Source organism: Melanostigma gelatinosum (genome assembly GCF_949748355.1).
Source record: "Melanostigma gelatinosum genome assembly, chromosome: 8".
Classification (NCBI taxonomy): Eukaryota; Metazoa; Chordata; class Actinopteri; order Perciformes; family Zoarcidae; genus Melanostigma; species Melanostigma gelatinosum.
Window position 1 is genome coordinate 17,161,832 of NC_136641.1, and position 27,144 is coordinate 17,188,975.

Consider the following 27,144-nt stretch of genomic DNA (forward strand, 5'->3'; position numbering starts at 1 on the left):
TCATATCCCGTCCTCTCAACATTAAATCGACGTTAATCAGTAAAAAAAACTGAATAGAGTCTATTTAGATTATTAAAGACTTTTTGTTTGAAATAAGATTTGAACCATACAAAAGGCTATCCAAATAATGTATTCATAATCATTTAAAACGCACTTTCTTTCAAAGCACTGCAGTGATGAATGGTTAAGAAAACGGGACAAAAACGCCAGCATGCAGCAAGGAAAGCAAAGCAAATATTAACGTCACACTGATTTAACAAGTTACGTTATATTCTCTGTGTATATAAGTTATATACTTGTGACTCCAGGGAAATGTAATGGGTGGCTTTTTTCTACTACCTTCTGTCTATTTATACACTAAACGATTCATTGTGATTAACTGACAATGAAAATAAACATTTCCTTGTCTTGGTATATATTTTGCTTTCATTCAGTTTAATATTTAGTGGAACGTTTTTTTTAACTTATTTTACTCATTTACTTGTTAAGAGTTGCTTAACAGACTGTCATTGTTGTCAGCACAATAATAAGATGTATCTAGTTTGGCAGCTATGGAGTGGTCTCACTGACGTCACGATCTCCTTAGTTACCAGGTCGGTCGGCCATGTTGGAGTACATACAGATCCTCCATGGCGGCGAGTAAACAAGGAAGTGCGGCGAAAATACCATACTTTGAATCACTGGATAGTGCATCAAAGGTTCGCTACCTTGCCAAATTGAAGGTTATTGGTAACTTGGATCCTTATACGATGAGTGCAGATCGTTTCAGTGCCGATCCTACTTGTCTTCCATCGGTAAACTACGCCAACATCTACGCGTATCTCGTGAACACCCCGAGTCCTTACACAAAAGACGAGTTGGAGTGCTACAAAGGGCTCGACGCTTATAATCAGTTTGTCAGTGGATGGGTCCGAGACGTCAAAGCAACGGTCGTCGAGAATTCTCATCTCGTCATTGGAAGAGTAAATATATACAGATCTGGTCAGATATTTAGCAATATTCAATGTTTACTCAGCGCAAACAGACACGTGTGTTTGTTTACATTGTACGTGCATGTCATTGTGTGCGTGTGTGTAGGAATTCACTTTCAACTAACTCCTAACTTCATCCCCCCCCACACATATATATATATATACACATATATATATATACATGATACGACGTTAAACTCATATCAAGCAATGCTGCGGCTGCATCTCTGTGTTTCGCCTGTTGTACACGCTCGACACGTCTCTGGCACCGACTGCTGTCACGGGCCGATGAAGCTTCGGTAAACTTCTCATGTAAAAGTTTAATTTATATTTCCTTTATTAAATACTGTTCACAAACGAATTTGTAAATAAAATCACTGACCACTTATAAAGTGATCCGCACATACTCTAGTGTACCCCAAATTCGATTCCTTTATATCTCGAGAGATGCGCGACAGCCATTTCTGGCGACGTCGCTTGGATAGCTCCTTCGTGTAATTTCCTTGATGTGTAATAACCGCTGGCAAACCAAATAATGATTTCTTGTCTCTATCAGCTCTGCTGCCACAACCAAAGACAGCACAAAAGTTCACCATGATCGATAGGTTCTGCGACTCAGCCGTGCATGCCAGTGGCTGTGTGTACTCCAACATGTACTCCAACATGGCCGACAGCTAAACTGTGACGTCACACGAGACCACTCCATTCTTTGAATATTAGAAATGTTTTGTAATGTTAGAAATGTTAATACAGTTGTGTTTCTTTTGAGTGTAAACAAATAGTATGAGTTCAAGTCTTGTCAATTTATGCTAAAATAAATGCACTAATATATATATATTTGCCCTAAATGGTGTCAATATTCCCTTGGATTAACTTTATCATTCACCTCTGAGTGACTCCTCCCCTTCACTTTCCACCTCGTGGCTTCTTTCTGCATTTTAAAGTGACTCCAACATGAATGAGAATACTTTTGTATTTGTCTGCACATACATGTGTCCCTGCCAGTATAACAATATGCTGCAAACGATACAATTCAATTAAATCACCGAGGGACAAGAGAGCAGTAATCCTAGAAGAAGGAAATTCATCCGGTAAACATGCACCGCCAGAACATGTTCAAACACCGGAGCGCGTTCAAAACCAGGAAACACAGTAAAATTCCCATCGTTCAATTCCTTAAAATACATGCAACTAAACCAGGTGCAACACAAGTCCACAGTTAACCCTGCAGGGACAACACACAGGGTTCGTGTAAGTTCACTATTCTGCACCAACACACACGGTTTCGTCGTAATAACAGCACTATAACATATTAAGCACGAAAAATCGCTTCAAACGCCCCACTCAGAACCAGCAGCAACGTTTAAATCTTACAGAGATACAAACTATATGATAAAAATAGATACTGAAAAACAAAAAGTTACCTTAAACTATATAATGGGAGGAGAGATGCACGATTACTGAAATAAAAGGGGATAGACACAATGCGCACTACATATGCATTCAATTTATCAAAGAGTATTATAGGAATGTTCTAATAAATGCGTTATGAACGCATCACGAGCGTCCACGTGGTCATTTTAAAGATATTTGGTTGAACTGCCTCGGGTTCAACATGTATGCAGCCCTTTTCGCCGCACATGGGCAACAAGACTACCGAGCTACACACTTTTACAAGTGCACGAGGAGATAAAGGGAAAGCACACCATCTACCGCGAGCCAGCCTCCGCAAACAGCGTCAGAAATGTGTCAAATAAGGTTAACAAATTTAAAATGTGGGGTTTCTATATTAAACTATTTGCTCGGTAAATTCTTGCAAAAAAAACGCCCTCCCGGGTGAGAAACTTACCATCCACGCTTCGTACACGTATGGAATGACACGGAAGGTGTGTTGCTGTCTGTAGAGTCAAAGTTGTGAGGAAAAGTGGGTATTAAAAAAACAAAGCACAATTAAAAAAACAAAGCACAGATCAGGAGTCGGTCAGTCCTGTTGCATGAGTTGTTCACTCTGTTGAAGCATGCTGTTCTCTCTCTCTCTCTCTCTCTCTCTCTCTCGCTCTCGCTCTCGCTCTCTCTCTCTCTCTCTGACCCGCAGGGAGGAGAGGTAACATCAGATTGGCCGCTGAGAGCGATCGAGGCTTCCCTCAGGTGAGAATGTCAACTCCCATTTTCTGTTCTTAAACATTTTTTTTTTTTAAACAACTCCACTCACCACCTCCAACACTCTCGCTGCCTCTGTGTGGTCTCATATTTTGTAGTGATGATCTGAGTCTGCAAAGGGACTAGCTGTCAGATAAATGCAGTGGTGTAAAAAGTACAACATTAGAAGAATAACGTAGTACAAGAGGAAATTATACAGTGGTGCAGTGGTGGAAAGTAACTACAGACATATTCTCAACTGTACTTAAGTACTATTTACAAATTATTTGTATATTTGCTGAAATAGTTTCCTTTTATAGTACTTTGTAATACAAAGTTTGTACTACTACTGAACCACAACTAGTGAGGGAAGAAGTATGTATGAGTTTTTGGGTGACAAATGAGTTCTCTAATCTAATCTAAGTATTAAAATACTAAAAGTCGAACAACACAGTCTACAAATAAGTAGTAAAAAGTACAATATTTGCCTCTGAGATGCAGCCTCTGAGATGTAGTGTAAAATCCCTTATATTCTACATTAGTACATTATTTGAGACCAGTAGTGGCAGAAGTACTCGGATACTTTACTCATGTAAAACTGGTAATACCACCTTAGTAAAATATACTATGTTTCAAGTAAAAGTCCTGCATTCAAAATGTTAAGAAAAAGTACTATAGTATTATCAAAAATACTGAAATGAACTTAATCTACTATTCTTATACTCACCGTTTTAATTGAGTCTCTGCTTTAATTTCTGTAAAATTCGCTTTTAGTAAATACAGAGCACTTGGCCACGCATGCGCACAAGTGAACCAGGAAGTGGAGAAGGAACAGCCGAGCAGCACTGACAGAATAAAAAGATGCAGCTTCACTTCACTAAAGACGTTTTACCGGATTCTGTCAGCACCAACTTCCAGAACCTTAACAAACTCAACGAGCAGGTAAATACTCCAGTGTTTTGTTTTACTGACAGGGATAAACCATCAGTTTAGTTAATGTTAATAACGTTTGCTAACTGAGCTGTATTTCTGAGCTCAGCTCGTTTCTGAGGTTTCATTCTCCTTATTTGTGAATAGCTGTCATAGTTTCTGAGGCTTCAAAGATTAATAAAAAAGGATGCGTGGTTGTTAATTTGCGGCATTTATCTCGCTGTCCATCGCTGTCAGTAAACACACCAATCGATAGCGCGTGTGAATCACGTGACAACATACTGTGTCAGTGGTGGAAGAAGTATTCAGATCATTTACTTCAGTAAAAGTTGTAATACCACAGTCAAAGTCAAAGTCAAAGTCAAAGTTCACTTTATTGTCAAAGTTTCCACATGTGTTATGCATACAGAAAATTCGAAATGCCGTTTCTCGCAGTCCCACAGTGTAATATAGACATGAACATATAACATATAATAGAATAAAATAGAATAAAGTTAAGAACATAAGGGCCTAGATAAAGGATTAAACAAGTAGCAGCAGAGAATAAAAAGTGACTGGTGCTGATAAAAAGTGACTGGTGCTGATAAAAAGTGACTGGTGCTGGATGAGGGAAGGGGTGTGAGGGGGAGTAGATGTCCTGGTATGTTCCATTTGAGGCAGTGGGGAAAGGTGGGTGAGGGGGAGGGTAGAGAGGTCAGGGGAGAGATGGCAGGGGGGGAGAGAGGGGGAGCGAGAGGAGAGAGGGAGGGAGAGAGTTCAGCATCCTGACCGCCTGGTGGAAGAAGCTGTTCCTCAGCCGGGTAGAGCTCGAACGGAGACTGCGGAACCTTCTCCCTGAAGGCAGGAGGCTGAAGAGGCTGTTGGAGGGGTGGGTGGGGTCACCCGCAATGCCGAGTGCTTTGCGGGTGAGGCGGGTGTTGTAAATGTCCTGTAGTGTAGGGAGTGAGACTCCGATGATCCTCTGGGCAGAGTTCACAATGCGCTGCAGGCTCTTGCGGTTGGAGGCGGTGCAGCTTCCGAACCACAGCGTGATGCAGCTGCTGAGGATGCTCTCAGTGGCGCCTCGGTAGAATGAGAGCATGATGGGGGGGGGGGCTCCTGCTCGCTTGAGCTTCCTGATGAAGTACAGGCGTTGCTGGGCCTTCTTTGCCAGTGCAGTGGTGTTGCTGTTCCAGGTGAGGTCATCTGTGATTGTCACACCGAGGAATTTGGTGCTGCTCACCTGTTCCACAGCAGCACCATTGATGGTCAGAGGGAGGGGGGGTTGGGAGTGGGTTCTCCTGAAGTCAACAACAATCTCCTTTGTTTTCCCCACATTGAGGAAGAGATTGTTATTTTGGCACCAACGGACCAGCTGGTTCACTTCCTTCCTGTAGTTAGTCTCATCGTTGTGGCTGATGAGACCTACCACGGTAGTGTCGTCAGCGAACTTCACGATGTGGTTGGAGCTGTAGTTGGGTTTACAGTCATGGGTCAGCAGGGTGAAGAGAAGGGGGCTGAGCACACAACCTTGGGGGGCCCCCGTACTCAGTGTTAGTGTGTTCGAAGTGTTGTTGTTGACCCGAACAGCTTGTGGTCTCTCTGTGAGGAAGTCCAACAACCAGTTGCAGAGTGAAAATACTCAGTTATAAGTACAAAAGCATTTGCATTAAAATGTAGGCTGCCAAATATAAAAGTACTCATTATGCAGGAGGGCCGTTTCAGAATAATATACATTTTATTTCTGGATTATAAATTGTAATACATGGTATGTGTTTATCACTTTTATGTTGCATCTGCTAAAGGTGAAGACACTCTTAATTACTTTATACTGCTGGTTAGCTTAACCTATATTAATACATCATCATGTATTAGTTAATTTATAGTTTGTATCAATAATCGAAATCTGCAAAGTAACTAATGTTATCAAATAAATGTAGTGCAGCATAGGTATATAGCAGCATAAAATTAAAATACTTAAGCAAAAGTACCTCAGAATTGTACAGTATTTTAGGAAATGTACTTTGTTGCATTCCACCATTGTTGTAGTCCACAGAATACGAGAATGAAAATGCTTATCAAGCTCCAAGTGCCCATCAAAGTTTAACGTAGTCCGACCAATACTGGATTCTTGAGACCGATATTAATACCAACAATGAGGATATTAAAACATCGATGGTAATTGTTGTTGTTTTTTAACATAAAGAACAATCTTGATACAGATTCCCTAGATTTGTTTTTTAACAAAAGATAAACACTCAAACATTGACACTGTTTCTAAATTACCTCAAGAATACTGTTTGTACTGCAATTTCTGTGTTACTTAACGACTGATATATTACTCCAGTACATCAGTCTAGCTTTATTACACATCTAATGAGTCCTAAAATAACTTGAAATAAGTGCGTTCAACATCAGTAATGTAATCGTAAGACAGCACTCAGTAGACTGAAGTCAAACGACTGTGCTGTGATCTTCAGAGAAAACACATTATTTTAGCAGTTTGTGAAAGTCGTATTATGTGAAACTGCAGAAATAGTCTGGAAAAAAGTGTGTGTGTACTGTAGGTGTAGAAATGTAGAGAGGGACTTTTAGACTGCATTTTTGGAATGAGTCAACAGTTTCTATATGCACACATAGCTTCATTATATGTATATATTATATTTATTTTCTCCAACAAACCAAACACAGATTCAGACATTTACAACGACTTTCATGTTTTCCTTTTGTGCAGCAATTTCTTCGTCTGATTGAAATTCTGTTCCAGTTCCTGCTGGAGCCTAAAGAGGTGAGCACGCACGCACACTCACACAAGTCTGATGTTAATGGGATTATGGACTCCGTGATTAGCCATGGTAACTGGACCGAGGAAAAACATTCCCTGTCCTATTGTAAGTGTGTGCAAATGAATGCGTGTATTTCTGTGTGTGTGTGTGTATAGACTGAGAGGTTCATGCAGCTGCTCGGGGAGTTTGCAGGGGAACATGGGATGAGTGCCGGTCCTCTGAAGAACCTGATGAAGAGCGTCCTCTTGGTGCCACAGGGTGGGAAACACACACGCATCCATACAAACATTTCGTTTTCTGCCTGCCTTATATATTTCAACTTCTATTGGTCATAACCTACATTACCCAGGATGCATACATGGGCCGGAAGACCCAAGCGTCATACAAGTGCAGCCGGACGAGGAACTGAATCCCTTATCTATTCTCTCTCTTCAAAGTCACCAGACTTCTTTGACCTCACAGAACACGGGCGTTGCTGGAGTACCACAGCATTGATCGGTTAGTGAGTGTTGTTGTGTGACTTTGGTGTTTTAAAGGGTTAGTTTGGATTCACCATAATCACACAATAACACATGCAAACTAACCCAGCGAGGCAGCGACGCAGCAGCAACTCCCGTGTTCTGTGAGGCACATTGAATGTTTTTGTCAAAGGAGTCTGGTAGGTAATAAGGATAATTGCCTCATAATATTCCACTCCAAAAGGTGCAAACTATCTCTTAAAGTTAGATGAGACGATAAATGCCACTCTCATGTCTTTATGCTAAATATATAACTTTAGCCTATAAATACTTTTAAAGCTCAATAAGTAACACTTATAGCTCACCTAATCTGTATTAAACCAAAATACAAGGAGGACAAGTTTTAGCACGTAAACCCTTGTAAATCACTTTCCTTAAATGCCAAATTATTGTTTTACTGCAGCATGGTCTGTTCTCCCTCCCCTGTTGGGATAGAAATTGGTCTCTGTGTCTCCTTTCCAATAATTTCCTTTCTTTTAGAAGTCCAGTAATCAGTAAAAGTCTTGACAAGACATGGTTTAATCCACAATCTACAACGTTTTAGTGTCGTAATGTTGATTTTCCTTTTCTGCTCGTAGTCAAAACTCTTAAGTAATTAATTGTGCAACCATGCCACCTACAGTATTTTCTGTTTTTAAGACAATACAAACATGAATTCATGCAGTTTAGAATTTGACCATGACACTCGACTTGATAGGAATGAATGTTCAGCTTTAAGTTTCTCTCTCATTGACGGTGATTGTGTCTGTTCTCTCCTCAGGCGCCTTGAAGAAAAACCTGACAGCTGAGCAGATCAAAGAAGACCTCGTGACATTAGGTACACATCCAAATCCTTTCTCACAGGAGTCTCTTACAAAGAGGGTTCATTTAAAAAAGAAAAAAACAAAAATCTGCTTTATCTGTTGATTCCTCAGGGCTGAGCGAAGACAAGGCGGCTCACTTTTCACAGCAGGTAACTTTCACCTCTATTTGAAAACAGAATAAAAGGGTGAAAGAGATAGTTCAGATTTCATATGAAGTAGTTATTCATAGTCAGTGTATTACCTGCAGTAGATGGCGGTCGACACGCCCCCAGTTTGGAGAAACAGACTGGAGTACAAGCAGAGGAAAAAAGCAGTGTACTGCTGTGGACAAATATATTTGAGCCACCTGAAGAAATCTGTTCACGTGTACTCTATATTTAGAATATTTTTCACTACTTTACCTTGCCATCAGTTAGCCCCTTTGACCTGAAGCCATTATATCCATCTGTGCTCTCTTCAAAGCCACAACGCTCCATTGACTTTGGTGAATTCAAACTAACCCTTTAAAACACCACATTGACAAAAGCACAAACTAACTAACCGATCGAGGCAGCGGTAGACCAGGAACTCCCGTGTTCTGCGAGAGAGCAGAGACGGATATAACGGCTTCAGTTCCCCGTCGGAAAGAGCTGACGGCAAGGTAAAGCGGTGAAAATATTCATAATATATATTTTTAAGTGTCTAAAATACATTTTGCTGCTGCCACCGTCCTCAGGAGTACATTGTTTTACTCCTGTGCTTGTACTTCTGTCTGTTTCTCCAAACTGAGATCGTAATGGACGCCATCTACTTCAGCTAATCCCACTTCAAAACATCCAAACTATCCTGTTCAGGGGCATTCCACCACCCTCATTCATAGAAAACAAGTTATTAACATTGATAAACGTGATACAATTCAGCATTTATAATCTGAAGATAATCCAGTACATGAATCCTTTTGAGTCACATTAATCGTGTTGCCTTCTGTCCTTTTTAAAAGTCAATAAAAGGCCTTATCAAACCAGATATCATTCTATGATCTCAGGAGTCTTTCGTTCTGTGTTTTGCAGTGGGGGGAGCACGATGCAGCGCTGTCCAGGCTCGCTGTGGGACAGACTCTGATGGTCAACCAGCTGGTTGACATGGAGTGGAAGTTTGGAGGTAAAACGAAGCAAAACTAGACATCCCATCAAATTTAGCTCTCGACAAAATGTATACGGTAGTTTCACTTTAAGTCTATTTCTGAGCGCTGCGGTCTTCTCTCCTCTCAGACTTCCAGCAGATATTCATGAACACCGAGGCTCTCGTCTAACAGCTATTAGCATATAGCGTATGTCTCATTGAAACACCTCTGATGTGTGTCTGATGGGTCTCTATCAGGCACCATTGTTTATGCATACAACCTATAAGATTCACAGGCAATGGAGATGCTAATACGCTGAGCCGGAGAGTCATTAGCATTATGTTGAGCTATTGTTAAGCTGATCTTCATGTTAAAAGACACAGTGCTCTAGTTTATGAGGGGAGAGAACAGGGAGTGCCAGTTCATGCTGCACTCATCTGTAGTTTACTTGACTGTGCTGTTATAAACCTTCAGCCAGGCAAGCAGACTGTGTCTCTGCATGTCGCCAACGAGTCGGCTGTGAACAGTCGGGAAATCTGTGGAGACTTGAGAAGTCTGATAGCCAATGTTTACACTGCTTTTCTCACCGACTGCTACTCAAACAGACAGTCTTGTACAATGCTGAATGTATATAAAGTGAATTAGAAAGAGTCCAGGACCTTTTGAGTTCTTGCGTATTTAGTTGTGGCCTCGCTACAAAATACCAAACGGCTTCATAATCCATGACGTTTTTGACGTTTTTTGGATGATAGTTGTTGCATTCAAAAGACATTTACACACACACAGTATATGTGTTTAAGAAACCATCATAAGTAATGCACAGTTGATGATCAAAGTCACGTTCACAAAATATCGCTTAGTAACTGTAATGCAACCTCTGAATTAAGGAGAAAGTAAAGTTTGTGATGCATCACAATATCATAACCAAAGTGAAGCAAACGGAATGAAAGGAGTGTGAAATAAAGGTAAAGTGGCCCTAGTTAAAAAAGGAAACAAATGTTTGGCCGCTACAGGGAAGATTAACTCAAAACCAGGCTGACATGTTATTACACCATAAACGTGTTACGACTAATGCGTTAGCAAGTAGCTGCCTATTGACACATTACGCAACACACTCGTCCCTTTTAAGGGTTTGTTTGATGAACACTAGTCAAGTTGTTATCATGTTTGGCCTCCTGAGAAAAACATCTGGCTCTGTAGCTGCTTCATGCTCCATCAGCAGTTAGTCTCTAACTGTGTCCGGCTGCTGTGTGCTGCTGAGCAGGTAGAGTGCAGCTTCATCAGAGCTTCTTCATGCACTCTTTACTACCTTAAAACCAAAACAATCTGCTAAAATACGCAAACAAATTCTGCAGAGCTACAGAGTCGATGGTTATCTGTGGGTTTGTCACATTTCACGTTACACATAGTCTGATTCAATATTACCTTCGGGGATATTTTATACCTACATTTGACACCCAACAGCTGAGAAATTACAGGAAAGTACGGGAGAAATCCTTGGACAGAAGTAGCAATGTACTACAAAATCAACTTTCAATTTCCCTACAACGTTGAAAAAACCATAATGTATTCTTGTTTGTGATTTTTTTTTTATTGATCAATTTGTATGAATCTAAGTAACATGATGTGTTTTCTGACCCTCACAGTGACTGTGGGCACCAGTGAAGTACAGAAAGTGGGAAACATCTTTCTGCAGGTTTGAAAGCTCTGTACACACACACACACACACACACACACACACACACAGTTACCCAGCTCTTTGTTCAGTTTTGTTGAACACAGTTTTCTTTCTCTCCTGCAGTTGAAGCTGGTGGTCAGAAAGGGGATTTCCACTGAAAACGTCCACATGGGTGAGCGACTGTGTGCTGTTGCTGACCAAAAACAGCTCTGAAAACGTTCAATGTTCACTTCATTTATTGTATTGGCTATAACCTCCTGCCTAACTGGATCTCAAAATGTCAGCGCCAGATGCGTGAAGCAGCATGAATGAACATTTGAATCGAGACACACGGCAGATGCATGGACTGCAACGGTTTCTTTTATTTTGAATGCAGAAATTTCATGTCCAGAGAATTATTCCCTTTAAAGAGATACCAGACCAGCTTCTACAACAGCAAATGAAAACAAACTGTCTTGAAGCAGGATTAAGATAGTTTATACCAAAGTGTGACAGGGAGTAGGAAAGCTATCTTTTACTAACTACGATCTTTGTAGTGTAATAGAGTAGTACTCAGTCAGTCTGTGTTATCCACTAACTGTTTCCTGTGTTCTTCCCTCATCGCTTCCAGAATTGACGCTCCCACAGTTTTACAACTTCCTACACGAGATGGAGAGAGCCAAGGCCAGCATGGAGTGTTTTAGCTGAGTGTGTGTGTGTGCGTGTGTGTGTGTGTGTGTGTGTGTGTGTGTGTGTGTGTGTGTGTGTGTGAGTGACACTGACTGAAGCTCAACAGATGTTATTTACTGTCAGACATTTCTACTCAAATGAACATGAATAAAAAAAGAAAACAACTGCACTCTGAGCTGTTCTCTCAAATGATTGATGTGGGACATTCAGTCATTGGGCTTCTTTTTCTGGTGATAGCAGAGAAAGTTTTTTTGAGAACTGAGGTGAGACTTAAGTCTACGGTTTCATCGATACTTCATCTTTATCTCTCGCTCTCAGATAAAACGTGAACGTGTCCTGTGGGGGAAGTTAGGCATCTCGATCTCCAAAAAAAACTGTAAAAGGAAGAGAGAAGATTAATTCAACTTCACCCAGACCTGTTTGATCAAGTTCAGTGCTGTTGTTTCTTCGCATGAATAATTGTTGACCTTTTCCACACAAATTTCCCACCGTTAAAAGAGAATAAAACAAAAAGTTTATTAGCAGCAATAATAGATGGAAGGTAGATTCAAAAAAAGAAGTGGTTTGAGAAGTATTCAAAGAACTTGAGTAAAAGTACTTACACCACAGTGTGAAAATACTCAGTATACACAAAAATATACTACCGTATATATAGAAAATAATTTCCTTGTCAAAATATAGTGCATTACATTCCAACCGCTGACGATACTCCTGAACCTCGAGGCGGATTTCAGACTCGGTCGTACGTGTGTCTACTAGTCAGCATCAGCATTTATTTTCTTCTCTGATATTTACAGTAATGAGCTCAGCTCTTATCTGAGGGTTATTGGCCCAGTGGGATATTTTCTACATGGCTGTTGCCAGTAAAGTAACATTCGTCTGTCTGACTCACTCGGCACATTTCATGTTAGTCCGCCTACAAGGCCACAACATGTCTCTCCTTGATCTACTTTTGCTTTTATTGGCCCTCATTTGTACGCTGCTTTGAACACAATTATCTGCCAAATGAATGAATAGATTTTGTCTGGGAAGTTGACATTTTGCCCTCATATTACTGAAGAGCACAATTTTGGAGGTTAATTATTGAGACTACAAATGTAAATAAATAGTGTGCTGCTAAGTAGGACTCGATGCTGGTCACTGGTGGAATGTAACCGAGTACATTCACATGCTCAAGAACTGTACTCAAGTACAGTTTTGAGGTATTGGTGTACTTTTTATTTCATTGCATTTATTTCACAGCTTGAGTTACTTTTCAGATTATTGATACAAAATATACATCAACTAATAAATATATACATATAGATTAAACTACCCAGCAGTATATAAAACATTTATAATTAGCTTTATCTTTACCAGGCGCAACATTAAAGTGATGAACACATAAATGCATCAATAATTGTGTTCCAGTAATATAATATATGTAATTCTGAAATGGGCCATTTTGCATATTGAATACTTCTACGTATATGTTCAGGTTAATATTTTGGTAGTTTTACTGAAGTAAGGTTTTGAATTTAAGACTTTTACTTGTGACAACACACAGTTCATTATAATATTACTACTTTTAGTCGAGATCAAATGAAAAATGCCTTTTAACCATTTTAAATCACATCATCTGTGATATTGTGCACCTATTTGACAATATATGTCAAAAAATATGCCACAAATTTTACAAAAAAATAAATGTCGTCGTATTTTTATGTTAAAATCCAATCATCTTTTCTTCCTGTAAAACAAAATATGACATGTGTATCATATGGTATCAGTGTATTATTATAAGACAACATTTGCAGAAATATAGTCAATTATGTTCATAATCTTACCTAATGTGTGATTTTCAAGAGGTTGTCCATACAATGTTATATTGTGGAGGGAATACCACATACGATTTGCTTCCATCAGCTTGCCTTAGATAGTCTTTATTTAGTGCTCGATGTTTTGTGATATGAGTGAGTGATGTGTCTGTCTCTCTTACAGAATGCCCATCATATTACCTCAAATACGCATTTCATCATAATTGTTCAGGCGCAAGATTACTCTTTCATGTGGCGTATGATTATCTCCAGACTTCACTTCGCCAACAGCTGTTCCCCTGAGGAAATGTAGTATGAAACACATACTGCCATACATAGCCAACGCACTGTATTTATTAACACGTCCATCAGATGTTTAGTATCCAAACAGACTGACAATTGTGCTCCCATTAAAAAGTGCCTTTCCTTGTTCAACTTCTTCTTACGTCATGGCAGTCATAAAATCACTTTTGTGATTTTTGAAGAGTAAATGCAAACCAGAAGAAAAAGGTTAAGGCCATAAACACACCACACCATATGGCACTCGGCTTGTGGGGCTCAAAGCGCTAACAAATTATAAATTTGACTTTCCAGAAATCATGACCCAGTTATTCAAAATAATACACAGACCTTGTTGTGAGTAGTTTTATGCAGGAACTATTTAGGGGGTGAACTGTCCATTTAAACTTCTGTCGATCACAGACGTTATTTCAGGCATCAAACCAAAACCCCCATTACAAATTTATATGATTTGAGACAGAAACCAGAAGTGCAAAAAGGCTTTTCTTATTTCCAGGGTTTAAGACTCCTGCAGCACTATGGTTGCAATATTGGGCACTTGACACTGAAACAGGAACCTGTTCCTATTTAAATCTGCACACATTTTGATGCTAAGCTTCAAGTTTATTTTACCCATGATGCCCCATTGGCTCAGCCGTTGCCATTTTGAGATGCTCCCAAGGCTGTACAGCACCTTTAAGGTATGCCAAACAGAACAGGCAGAAATGGAAAAATATTGGTTTCTGTGCCAAGAGGTTGAGACAGAGATAATTTCACTCAATAAATCTTGCGTTTTAACTACGATGTGCAATGTTCATAAAGTGCAATTCATTAGAAATATGCACAAGCCGTATGCTAGCTTATCTTCAAAAGCATCATTAGAGCATTAGAGCATTAAGATCATTGGTCAAGTTATTGCATCATTGGGTTTTGTTACGTTTTCGATTAGGTTAAGTGCACATTTTATCACATTTTCAGTAAATCATTACATTATGTGTAACAAGACTGTTTGTAAATACTTGTCCATTTCATGTTCCCTTTTAGACTGAAACCATTCAATTCTTGGTTGCTCTCTGACTCCCCTCTCTCAGGGATCCCCCCTAGTTGTCTCATTCTTATCTTAACCGTCACATTCTTTCACCTTCTCCTGGACTATGACTTCTCCTCCTCCTACTCCCCCCCCCCCCCCTCTCTCTATGTTCATGCCGCCTCTCCTTCCTCTCATCGTGTGGCCCAACATGTTACAACATGAAATCATGATTCAGGATAATCCACAGCCCATGATTTATGGAAAGAGACACTGCTGTTGAGTTTTTCAAATGTTTTTTTTTGTGGCGCTTTGAGGAGCACAAGCCGAGTGCCATATAGAGAAGGCAGACGTCTCTGTGGCCGGTATATCCAAAACTAGGCAACTGACAACAAAACACTCTAGATTGATAGGTAGCACTACAGGTAAGAGAAAATATAGGCTATATTTTCATTTTAGGGTGAACTATCCCTTTAAGCCATCAACGCCATACAAATTCTGGTGAATCAGTGTTGTCCCACGCTGTGACAAAAGTTTGTTAATGAAGCATTATGTTAAGATACATTTAATTCATTTAGTGACTGGCTATTTTGCCAGCTAGCTTGCTAATTCCACAACGCTTTCATTACAGAACATAAAAAGCATACCATCAACTGCATGGGCTTGGTCTACGTTAACTCACATAAATAGCTGGAAATTAGCTATTTTTGATGAATGACAGCTGTTACCCTTTCAATTAGCTTATACTAATTGCTACCGCCAAGCTTGATCACAATTTGAAACCTGCTCAATTCATAAGAAATCGGCCCAAATCATAGCCTTGTCAGCAACCCTTATAAAACCATTAGAAAATAGAAATACAAAATAGAAAACACATCATGAGCATACAAAGCTTCATATCTGCCTTGAATAACCAAAGATAAATTGTTAGATGGCGATCACAACCCACAAATAGTGCTCTCAAACCAAATACACAAATTGGCATGTCAATGTCAAAGGTGATGACGTCAAGGTAAGTAACTCCACCCTTCTCCCTAATGAAAGGTTGAATACAACTCATGTCAATCAAATATTTCTCAAATCAAATGAGTCAATAATATGTGTGAGTGGACACAACGAAGTTGACAAGTTTTGTATCTATGTTTTTGACCATAAGATGACAGCTTGTTTGGTAATATTGTTTGCATCTACCGGCCCAACACTATTTTTTCCCAGCCCATATTAATCAAAAGTTGCCCAATTGGGTGTAAACCAGCCCAATCTGGCAAGATTTGAGAGACATTTGTTTTTTTCAGGAGGGACAGAGGGGTAGTTGGTTTAATGATCAAAGTTGCCTCCATGGAAAGCAGTCGCTATGATAAACACAATATGTAGAATTAAAATATGCACTTAAATGTCAAGATTTGGACCTGAATGCATCAACAACACAACTAAATATCCATATACATTGGTTTTCAGCTGAAAAAGTTGTTTCTTTAAAAATGAGAAGAGAAGCTTATCTACAGCTTCCAAACCCATTTGTGTATTTTCTTTTGTGTCTATGTGTCTGTATTTTCCCAGTGGGGAATAACCAGAGGCTTTTCAAGGAAAGACTGTTTGGTCAAATAGAGTTTGAAATGAAAGGAGAAGTGTGTGTGAATGTGAGTGTGTGTGTGTGTGTGTGTGTGTGTGTGTGTGTGTGTGTGTGTGTGTGTGTGTGTGTGTGTGTATTACCGTTGGACCTACAGTGGGAAGAGGAAGTTGATGCAAATTAATTCCAATAGCTCACAGCTGTCAAATGAAAGTGTGTGTGTGTGTGTGTGTGTGTGTGTGTGTGTGTGTGTGTGTGTGTGTGTGTGTGTGTGTGTGTGTATTCAGTCCAGAATGACAAAACCAGGAGAGGGAAAATGACAGAGTGATGAGTCTATTATTGTCAGTGGAGTTTAGGCTTTGGGGTCAAGGGACTACATATTTGCCCCATGGTAAAGGACTATGCCCGGGCATGTTGTACAAGATAAAGTAGTAAAGCAGAAGTATTAGTTTTTTAAGTAGTCACAAGTATCCATTAAAAACACCATGAAAACACACTAATTTGTTTAAATAAGCCATGTATATGTAACTTTATATGTAACACTGCTGAGGATTTTGCTTTATTTTTTTTAGGTTAATTAATTGCATGTGTTTGTTTTTTGTATCCATACAAAGAGGACCCTGGCAGATGTACAACTACACAAATGGTCAAAAGGATGTTGAGCCCCCGAAATAAACTGTTTAAAAAGCCTCTTTGTCAAGCATTGTCAAGTGTGTGTGTGTGTGTGTGGGGGGGGGGGGGGGGGGGACCGTACATGTGTGCATTTTGTCGATAAGAATACCCTTGTCTCATACAGTTCTTCGTCACGTGGATTTACTGAGAAAACTTTTTTCTCTCTCTCTCTGTCGGTGGTAATTAATGTCTTCCTGCCCAAAACTGAGAGTAAAAAGGGAAACTGTCACACAAACACCGACGCACACTGTAACAGACTCTGACTGTGTGTGTGTGTGGGGGGGGGGGGGTCGATGGGCCACCCAGCTGTCGGCCAGGCCAGACAGAGAAGTTGTTATCTGGGTACAACACACTCTGCCCTGGAGGAAGGTGCTCCAATATCATCCTCAATCATTGGTGGATAAAGATGCACAAATAGAGAGAGTAAAAGTTGAAAGCAATACGAGACGGATGCTGTGTTGACTGTGCTGTAGAAACAAGTAGAAATTAGAAACCCTTTTTAAATAAGACATTGGCAGAGTGTTTAATTAACAAGCTGTATGTCTCACTGTGTGGAAGTGACTGGGATCTTTCTTTTACGTGTAAGGCAACATCAGACCTGACTTGAACATTGATAGAAATTCACTGAATTATAATTTATTATTAAAATAATAAATTGTGCACAAGCAACTTCCTAAAAAAGTCTTCAAAAATAACAATTGTAATAGGAGGTAAACATAGAAACACTTGAATATATCGGCCTCATTGTCTCCGACACCCTATGCAGCTATTTGTGCCGGTTTCGGTGGATATCCGATAGTGTCGGATTGTTGCACTAAAATACAGATTGAAGTGAACTGTGAACCCTGTATCTTGTGCTGGCTCTATAGTCACACGCCTATTAACTAGTGGACTTCTAGGGCATCCAACAATGGTGAAAGCATTGTTGCTTTGCAAAGCAAATACTTTGTAAAATGAAACAAAATAATGTCACCCCCTGAAACCAGAATATTTATAAGAACCTTTCATAATGGAACAATATTATAGTTCACTTCTTTTTCTCATTTTCTCTCTCTCTCCCCCTCTGTCTCCCTTAAAGAAGAGATTCATTTTGGATTCACCTACTGTATGTGACACTTGTCTGAGGTGAAACAAGGAAGGAACTGTTGAGACACTTATTATAGAGACTTCTCCTTGTATGCTGTGACTTGGCTTGTACCACATGTGTACATCACTTGTGTACATCACGGGGTGTGGTGGAGGATTCAAATACAGACCAGGTGTAGAGTGAAGCAGGTATTTAATGAAACGTGAAAACAGAACAGAAACCTTACAGGAACATAACAGGGAATCCACGGACGAGACAAGAGATGATGGGGGAAATCCAGCAGGACGAGGCAGGGCAGGCAGACGGGGGAAACCCGGGAACAAGACGGGCCAAACGGGCGGGTAGACATGAAAATGATCTGGCAGTGAGTGGCTGAGAGGCAGGGGTTATAGTGGCTGGATAGTGGCAGGTGAGGGGAGTTGTGCTGATGATGAGGGAGGCAGACAGGTGCACTGAATAAGCTGATAGAAATAAAGAGACAGGAGAGAAGGGGCAGAGCTGTGACAACTTTGGACAAAAGCTTCTTCTGAATGAATAAAAATGTAATCTTGTGTCGTAGAGTCGGACAGCCTCTCCCTGTTTTCATCATCCAGGCTGAATGTAACCTGAGTCTCTCTTCCATCTCACTCAAACACACACACTTGGCAGCCCATAATTTCACCCCTTCAGATATAGCTACCTATCTACCCCCCCACCCCCTCTCCATTTCTTGGCTTCTGTTACTTAGCTACCAGTTGCTACGGTTGCTTGGGCTGACGGGGTTACCTTGGCAACCATACCTATCCCATCGTGTGGCACTCCAGCCACAGTGGGCCTGTCCCAAGAACACACACATACACAAACACACACACGCATACACACACACACACACACAGGCATACACATATACCCACATGCACACACACGCGAACACACACACGCAAACACACACACGGATAACGTTCTCTCAATGCAGCCCCCCCCCCGTCTCCAGTGTCTAACGCCACATGCCTCCCCAACACACACACACACACACACTCCCCCCCCCCACACACACACTCACACACTCAGTACACATTGCATTGTGGGATATTAATGTTGGTGCCGTGTCCTGTGTTTGCATACTGTAATATTTCAAAGGAAATAGTATACAATTCGTGTACCATTGGTCTAATTCTACATTTGTGGACATATTATAAACACTTCTAACTCACCCACGACGTTTGCTTTAATCTGACTCCCACTCCTCCCTCTCTGTATTTTTTCTGTTACTCATTTGTAAAAAACAAAACACTCAATAATGCAATCAGTAGCTGAAGAAATACTGCTGTGATTCAGGATATGTGTGTGTGTGTGTGTGTGTGTGTGTGCGCGTGTCATGCTGTCAGCTACGGTGATAATGTATTCACAGACAACCCGCAAACATAAACACTAACACTCTTTCAGTCAGAACCACATACTGTTTGTACAAACTCAGAATGAATAATCATTGCTGTTGATGTGAATGTAAACACTGGTCTGCACGAGGTAAACAGAGAGGGATTGGACAATGCCATTAAGTAGAGGCGAGTCGATATTCATTCAAGCATTGATCCTTTAAAAAAAGAGAGCTTTGAAGAGATAGAAGCTAAATGAATACTTTACACATGATTTGAACCGAATCATCCAAACTTCCCAGTGAGATAACATGAATGTCATAAACTGAGATGAGTGAAAACAGGCTCAATGGGTTTTAAGTGGAGTCACTTCATGCCTCTCGCCTCTAGATGGTGGTGTTGATCAATGAGAAACATTCAGATATACAGTCGTGGCAGGGACACTGGAACTAACCTGAAAGGAAAAATAGTGACACAGTATGATTACAATTAACATACTTATAATTAACTGGCAGCAATTCACAAGTAGCTTACTGTAAAAACATCAGAGTAAATATCTGGCAACAATTAACACTGTGGCCAACAATGTACGGCAGACTGTATATTTTCGGTGACTACGATTGTAATGCTCTTTTTAAGTAATCTATAAAGGCCAAATATACAGTTGTGAAAATTTGGAATATGCTGTTTTCAGACAGACTGAAGAGTAAATAAAAGAGTAATAAAACAACAACATTATAATCATTAAATGTTAAAACAATAACAAGTTAAGCTGGTTAAAGTTGTATAAAGAAACAGTGTTTTCAGGTTGAACTATGTTTTAATTATGTTCACTATCAATGTTTCAGGTCTTCTTAACCACATTTAGAACGGTCAGAATTGGCACGTTGGTCAATTTTATGACGAGCCAGTTTGTCTTTCTAAAAAAAAAAAAAAACAACTTCACTGTAGTGATGTGCCACTGAAAATGTAATCACTCCTAAATGTTTGGTAAACTGTGTGAGATAACAGTCACAGCCACAAAAAGAATGAGTTTGTGTTTTATTAGTAATATTCGAGGGGCTTTTACTTTCACTCTAAATCTGCAGGACATTTTCAATAATTGGTTGGATGTTTGGTTTATAAGATGTCAGAAATTCGTGATAAACACTTTATAGGGGATCGTTATAATTCTTTACAGTCTTTGGTTCCTCCTCATGGTTCAACTGTGACCTGTCACACCTGTAATTGAATTGCATGCAATCTGATCGGTGCAACTGACAACCAGTCAGTATTTTGGGCACATTCACCTGAATTGTCACTTCCAAATAAGTAGTCTGAATAAATATGATTAAAGTTGGAATTCATTTTGAATCCTGTCTAGTTTTCTTAAGTATTTTATACACATTTACCCTAATCATACTCATACTGCCAACTTCATTTTGGCATTGTATATATTGTATATATTTAGGATTTGCAACATATTGTTATTGTTATCTTTGACTTTCCGTATACTCTTCCTACTTTGTATTGCAACTGCTGCATAGCAATTCCTCTCGGGATTAATGAAGTTTTATCTTATTAGTAATATAATACATCTAGATGAATGAGGACAAAACATCGAAAAGATGAGACGAACAATGCTTTGTACTGTAGGCATGTAGCTCCTGTTTCTTCTGTGTTTGTGGGCCTTCTGCATGTCCCGTGTGTTGACAGCTGGCAGGGAATCCCTGCAGGTCACACTTAACCAGCGCGCTGCATTCATGAACGCAATGCGGGCTCCAAAGTGTGAATAAAGATGCTTTACATACATGTGTGTGCATGCATGTGTGTGGGAGGGAGTGTGTACTGTATGTGCATTGAGATCTGTGTGAAGGTATTTGTAAGTGTGTGTGTGTGTGTGTGTGTGTGTGTGTGTGCACTCAAATATGACAGAAGGACAGCAGAGAGAGAGCTCAGTTTACTTGTGATTTAGGAGTTAGTAATATGTCAAAGTGTATGATTTGGTTAAATGTCTGTATATGATTCATTGAGCTACTTGTATGTTGACAGCAGGCTGCGTTTTGTGGACACAACAGTTCCCAGTGGATTAAACATGCTTTACATACAGCATACATCAATATGTATGCTGTATGTTAATGTGTGTGTGTGTGTGTGTGTGTGTGTGTGTGTGTGTGTTGTGCAGCACGGCGGTAAACATGCAGCATATAGAGCAATGCCTGGTTTAACAGTGATTAAGCAGCAACTTACAGCCAATGCAGTGGACTCTTCTTTGATCAGGCCACATAAGTTAGTGTTGAACCTGTGACCTAATGTTGCAGGTTAGTCTCTCTCACTAAGTTTAACTAATAATCCTTGTCTACTAGGCAATAGAGCGCTGAAGGGATGACGTATTTTCGTAAGCCAAATAGGAAGTTGGCATCGCACTGGTTCCCTCAACGTAAAGCCGATGCAATTTTTCTGTTGGAATTTAAGTTAATGCAGAAAATAAGCTCTGTGACAAACAAACGTTTATGATACTTACGTTTTGTTCAGCAAGATAACCTTCACGAATGAACACAACTTTTATGATTTTTTGAAGCATAAATGCAATCGGCAGAAGTAGAAATCTTCATTCATCAGAGGCCTTTCTGGGGATTTGACGTTTTAGCTTGAGAGCTGTTCTATTTTCTGTCGTATATGTTTCGGCTTTGCGAGTCGACTGAATGTGCAGTTCAAGCTGTGGACCACAACTCCACATCTACAGCGCTTATCTCAACACAACCAGATGCTTGTGGTTTGTCTGTTCGCTGACGTTTTCATGTAGCGGAGGAAAGAGACACAAGACTGACATCAATGAAAGAATCATACCTTTACCCAGTGCTCTTGAATGTCACATGGCCGTGATGGAGGAGTGAAGGAATAACACAATGAGCAAAAACAAACGCTGATGTTGTGTAACAGCATGTCGAAGAGACACTGATAGTAGTAAGCCTTGCATTGATTTAGAGCTGACATTGAAGTTGCTGATTGGCAGAAACATAATTGCAACAATAATTTTTCAAGCTAAACTATTAAAAACTCTCCGGTTGCTGCTTTTCTCAGTTTTATATCTTTGTTAATCTTCTTGACCTGTGAAAACTTGTCATGATAATTGTGTCACATTTTATAGACTAAACAATTAAAACATGACTTTAGAATGTTACAGCAATTGTTTTTACACGTACATTATTGTATTCCAGTTGAGCGGTCGAGTGCTATTTAATTGAATGATTAACATTTCTCCTGCTCGCGTGTTGAAGTGTGTCACGTTTAATTAAATTGCATTAATCTCTTTTGCATTTTCTGTCTCTTGTATGTATTACCATACAGTGTGAGTGACCCTCTCTTATACATTTATATATGTGAGCGAGTGCCAGGAGGCGGGGCCAAGTGGGCACGTGTGTGTACGGCTGTCTGTGTCAGCAAGCGTTCGGAGAGGAGAGTGAGAAATGGCAGCTGGCACCGTTGTATCGATAGTTGTACAGATGTAACGATGACGGATTGTTCTTGACTCCCAAATGTCAAGTCCGAGTCAAGTCTCAAGTCTTTTGAGGACGAGCCTCAAGTCAATTCTCAAGGCACTTTGTGTGCGACTTAAGTGCAACACGAGGCCAAGTCGCAGACTCGAGTCCCTATCTCTGTCTAGTATTTACCTCAAGTTGTATTTATGTTTTCACCGGTTATAAATAGCAATTGTTAACCAAAAATGATCTGTCCAGTGGAGAGAAACATGTAACTTTGTAACTGTTGACTGGCATCAGTGTGACTTCTGTCTCCTCTTTCTCTGTCTGAACTGAGCTGACAGTCAACTCTGCTAGTACAGAACAAAGATGCAGAGTCAGACATACTGTCACACTGACCGTTGACCTGTGCAGTCAGTGCCGAAATAGCTCAGTTGGGAGAGCGTTAGACTGAAGATCTAAAGGTCCCTGGTTCGATCCCGGGTTTCGGCAGAGGGGTGGATTTTGGTGAATTTGCCCGATGCGATAAACACAGATCTATCCCTCTAATAGTTAATGAATAACCTTAACTAGCGCTCCTCATGAATTCACCACATATCTGTAGTTCTGTGTATCATTGTGGATAACGTAGGGTGCACGTGCATGTGACAGGATGTATGAACTGGGTAAAGAGCGACACCAGTTGTTGTTGTTCCTGTGTAGTGTTATGAGCTGATGAATAATGTGATATCTGTGCAATGACTCTCTCACATTTGCAGATAATCTGTCCAGTATTTTAGGCTACGTCATGAGGCGTTTCCTTTACTGATACCAGTATCAGAACAACTCTACTTCTGATGCAAATGACAGAAATGCACTACAGGGATGCACTGCTGTTTTGTTTTGTTGTGTAGCATAAATGGACTACAACTCCATTTTTCTGTGCAAACCCTGTGCTGCAGAATGACAGTAAATGATCCTTAAAACGTTGAAAAGTCCTCACAAGTACAGCAGGACCAACATTGTAAAATATCTGGTGGCTTTGACTTGCGACACGGCGGCAGCTTTGTTACCTGTGAGGACTGTTTCCATTATTTCTGTTATTCCTCTTTGGAAATCCTGGGATATGTGTGTGTGTGTGCGTGTGCATCCTTTTGTCACTTCTTGTGTGTATGGTTTGGTGAATCCCAGAATGTGTGCACATACAGTATCTGTGTGTTTTTGTGCAGGTTAGTCACAGCAGTCTTCTGCTTCCTTTTGTGTCTGTGTGTGTGCGCTCTGTCTGTGTGTTCCTATGTGGCAGCTCCTATGTTTGTATGAATGCTTGTACATCCATGTTTGTTCATATATCTGCATACATTACTGTGCCACTCTGTGTGTGTGTGTGTGTGTGTGTGTGTGTGTGTGTGTGTGTGTGTGTGTGTGTGTGTGTGTGTGTGTGTCCCAGCCAGGAGTCAGCAACAGACCTCGTCCTCGACGCCCACTCAGACTCCCTCCAGCTGACTGGCACCATGGCAACCGAGAGATCCAGCCAGCCGAGCAGGCCAGGGCGTGTGTGTGTGTGTGTCTCTGTCTGTCTGTCTGTGTGTGTGAGTGAGCGTGTGTGCGTCCACGCTCTTGTGACCATTTCTGTGTGTTACGGTGTGTCTTATTGTTTTGTCTCTTCTGTTTTTGTTTGTGTATTCTGTGTGTGCACATTTACATATGTGTGCATTCATTCCCAGCTACGTTGTATGCGTACATGTGTTTATTTGAATGAAAGTGAGCACATATGCATTTGTGTGCATGCTGAATGTTCATTTAGGCATGCAGGCGTATTGCTGCACAGCTCTGTGTGTGTGTGTGTGTGTGTGTGTGTGTGTTTGTGTGCGTGTTGTTTGGCCGTTGCTGGGTCAGAATTAGAAGTGTAATTTTCCAGGGATGCAGCTGGAAAGGGATCCGGGCTGCAAGAGGCTCTCCTCATCTCTTTATGAGCGGAGGGCAACACAACTCTCTCTGACAGTACCAAAGAGTAAATACATCACCAACAGAACTCAAACTCAAACAGCATTTTAGCTCACTGAAAATGCAGCTTTTGTAAAACTGCAGCCAGGGTGAAGATTTTCAGTAATTCTGTTTTCAGTGTTGACATGCAGACATGGAAAACTGATTTTCGGGCTTCTAACTTCCAGACCCCCGCCGCCAACTTGGCCAGTGTGTGTGTGTGTGTGTGTGTGCGCGTGTGGCCCAACCTGTCCATTGGCCTTGACAGCGATAACTAACACAATCCAATAACACAGTGCACAAATAAAGATCAATTCAAATATAATAATAAAACAGTATAGGCAGTGATTTTAGGCTGTTCCATCCTGTGTTTGTGGCATTTCAGTCAGCACCTTTACACCTGCAACAAACGTGTTGATTTTAGTAGATGTCAATCTCCGATTGCTTTTCCGAAGCACTCTGCTGGATCCTGACAAACGTCCATAAACTCCTGTATGTCGTCCATCTCTTAGACAACTTCCTCACGCCCAGCACACGGCCTACACACTCTGACTTCTGCATTCCAGGAACTCGGCGTCCCTCTTTCATCAGAAAAAAACAAAAATAACGTGGGTCCTAGCACGTCCTTGGAATTCCTTGGCATCGCCCCTGACTCCGTCTCACTCCAAGCATCCCGACCTACCGAGAAAATATGTTGGATCTCATTACTCATCTCAAATGTCCTCCTTGCCATCAAATGCACCAAACACCAACTCCTTTCGCTGCTGGCCGCCTAAACTACGCCATCCGTATCATCCCCCCCAGGTCGATCCTTCTTGTCACACCTCCTTTTAGTTGCCGCCTCCGATCCGAATCTCCACGACCGGCTCACACTTGACGAAACACGCAAAACGGAGCTGAAGCTGGCACCAGTTTCTCTCCTCGTGGAATGGCATCTACTTCTTTTATGACGACCATATCGCCGAGCCAGAAGACATACCGACCCTCCATCTGCAAGTGGTTCCTTCCGCCCTCGTCCACCTTCCTGTCCCGAAGTCCATCCCGCTCACTTCAACATGCAATAAACCATTTGAAACCCATATCTTTATTAGCGTGGTCTTTGTTACAGTGACGGCTGAAAATTACAATTTCATATCTCCGCAATTCACATCGCTAGTGTTCTACCCGGAAGTGATTGTTGTTGTTGTTGTTGGCGCGCCGTCACAGTGCTTCGGTCTATTGTCCCAACTGGTTTTCCAGTACGATGAATAAATTGAATTTGATCTGGGATTAAAAAAGGTCTTAAAATGTCTTGGATGTAACTTTGTGAACCCTGCAGAAACCCAACATAAAGACCGGATACAACTATCCTGGCTTTAGCTCAAGGAGGTTAATGGTTTGAATCCCAGGTCAAGGGTGAGGAATGGGAGTGAACAACCTTCCATCTTCTTCATCCTTCTTATAATGGAGGAAACGTTCTTGTGCAAGGCGCACATCTTTGCAGCTGCTCCTGTGAAACCACTCGATGGCTGAAAGAAGAAGCCTGCAGGTTTCAAACCACTATTCAGTGTCATCCTGGTTTGGGACAGTTCCCCGCCCTGTTTAGGGCGTCAGCAAACTGACAGGGGAGATTTCAACACTTATAGGTTTTGTGTGTGTGTGTGTGTGCGTGTCAAACACTAGAGGAGAAAGAGGAAGAAAAAGGAGAAAAGGACAGTTTCACAGAGAAGGAAATCCAAAACGTCCAACCCAGGATGGCCTCAGACATGGCTGGATGGAGAGAAAGACACACTACACAGTGACATTCACGATATTTAACAAACAGACTCTACGTCCTGCTACCTGAAGACAAAACTTGGATGATTGTGGAACCGAAGAATCAATCCTGCGATGTGAGATCTTAAGAGCATGAACTCTCCCTCATTCAGTGGGAACATACAGTATTTTACTTCAATACATACATTATGTAATAATGTGTATGTCTCTTTTTTTGTTATATACTACACACTTTATTTTGAATGTACTGTATTGCCAATAAACAGTAAAAATCATATTAAATGTCATATTGTAGCTATAGCTCTAAGGACCGAAGTGAACAGGTTCAGTATATTGTATCAAACACAGAATTTAGGAGAATTGATTCACGGATGCTGTTGCACAAGATAAAATTAGCGACCTTTTTACTACGGGGCATTTTTTCTGCTCAGCTGTATTAGTCTCTTTTTTTTAAACTCCTGATTTGTAAGAACTCAGTAACTTCTTAAATCGTTGTATTCAGTCTAATTCCCCTCAATCAACAGTTGGTTTTCCACCAGCACCAAACGTTGGCCTCCTGGACAACGGCACAGAGAAAACGAAGGGGGTGCGGGAGGAGAAACTAG

The 27,144-nt window shown here is 40.8% G+C and overlaps 3 protein-coding genes across 4 annotated transcripts in view; 2 read left to right on the forward strand and 1 right to left on the reverse strand.

Moving 5' to 3' along the window:
- dnmt3bb.1 (DNA (cytosine-5-)-methyltransferase 3 beta, duplicate b.1) overlaps window positions 1-2,931 on the reverse strand; it is a 33,211-nt gene extending 30,280 nt beyond the window's left edge. For both annotated transcript variants that reach the window (XM_079272998.1, XM_079272997.1), the window contains exon 1: window positions 2,821-2,931. The gene's annotated coding sequence lies outside the window, so the exon portion shown is untranslated. The remainder of the gene's footprint in view (window positions 1-2,820) is intronic.
- A 994-nt stretch (window positions 2,932-3,925) lies between these two features.
- Window positions 3,926-11,694, forward strand: commd7 (COMM domain containing 7). The gene is made up of 9 exons (XM_079274502.1): window positions 3,926-4,052; window positions 6,754-6,807; window positions 6,961-7,063; window positions 8,084-8,140; window positions 8,238-8,275; window positions 9,176-9,266; window positions 10,875-10,924; window positions 11,030-11,078; window positions 11,517-11,694. Exons 1-9 carry the CDS (start codon window positions 3,972-3,974, stop codon window positions 11,591-11,593), a joined length of 600 nt encoding a protein of 199 aa, XP_079130628.1. The 5' UTR covers window positions 3,926-3,971; the 3' UTR covers window positions 11,594-11,694.
- A 6,577-nt stretch (window positions 11,695-18,271) lies between these two features.
- Window positions 18,272-27,144, forward strand: part of LOC306780695 (nucleolar protein 4-like) — a gene marked incomplete at both ends in the record, with an annotated part of 127,572 nt that continues 118,699 nt past the window's right edge. The window contains one exon of the mRNA XM_079273130.1: window positions 18,272-18,370. Within this exon, the coding sequence (XP_079129256.1) occupies window positions 18,272-18,370 (99 nt within the window). The remainder of the gene's footprint in view (window positions 18,371-27,144) is intronic.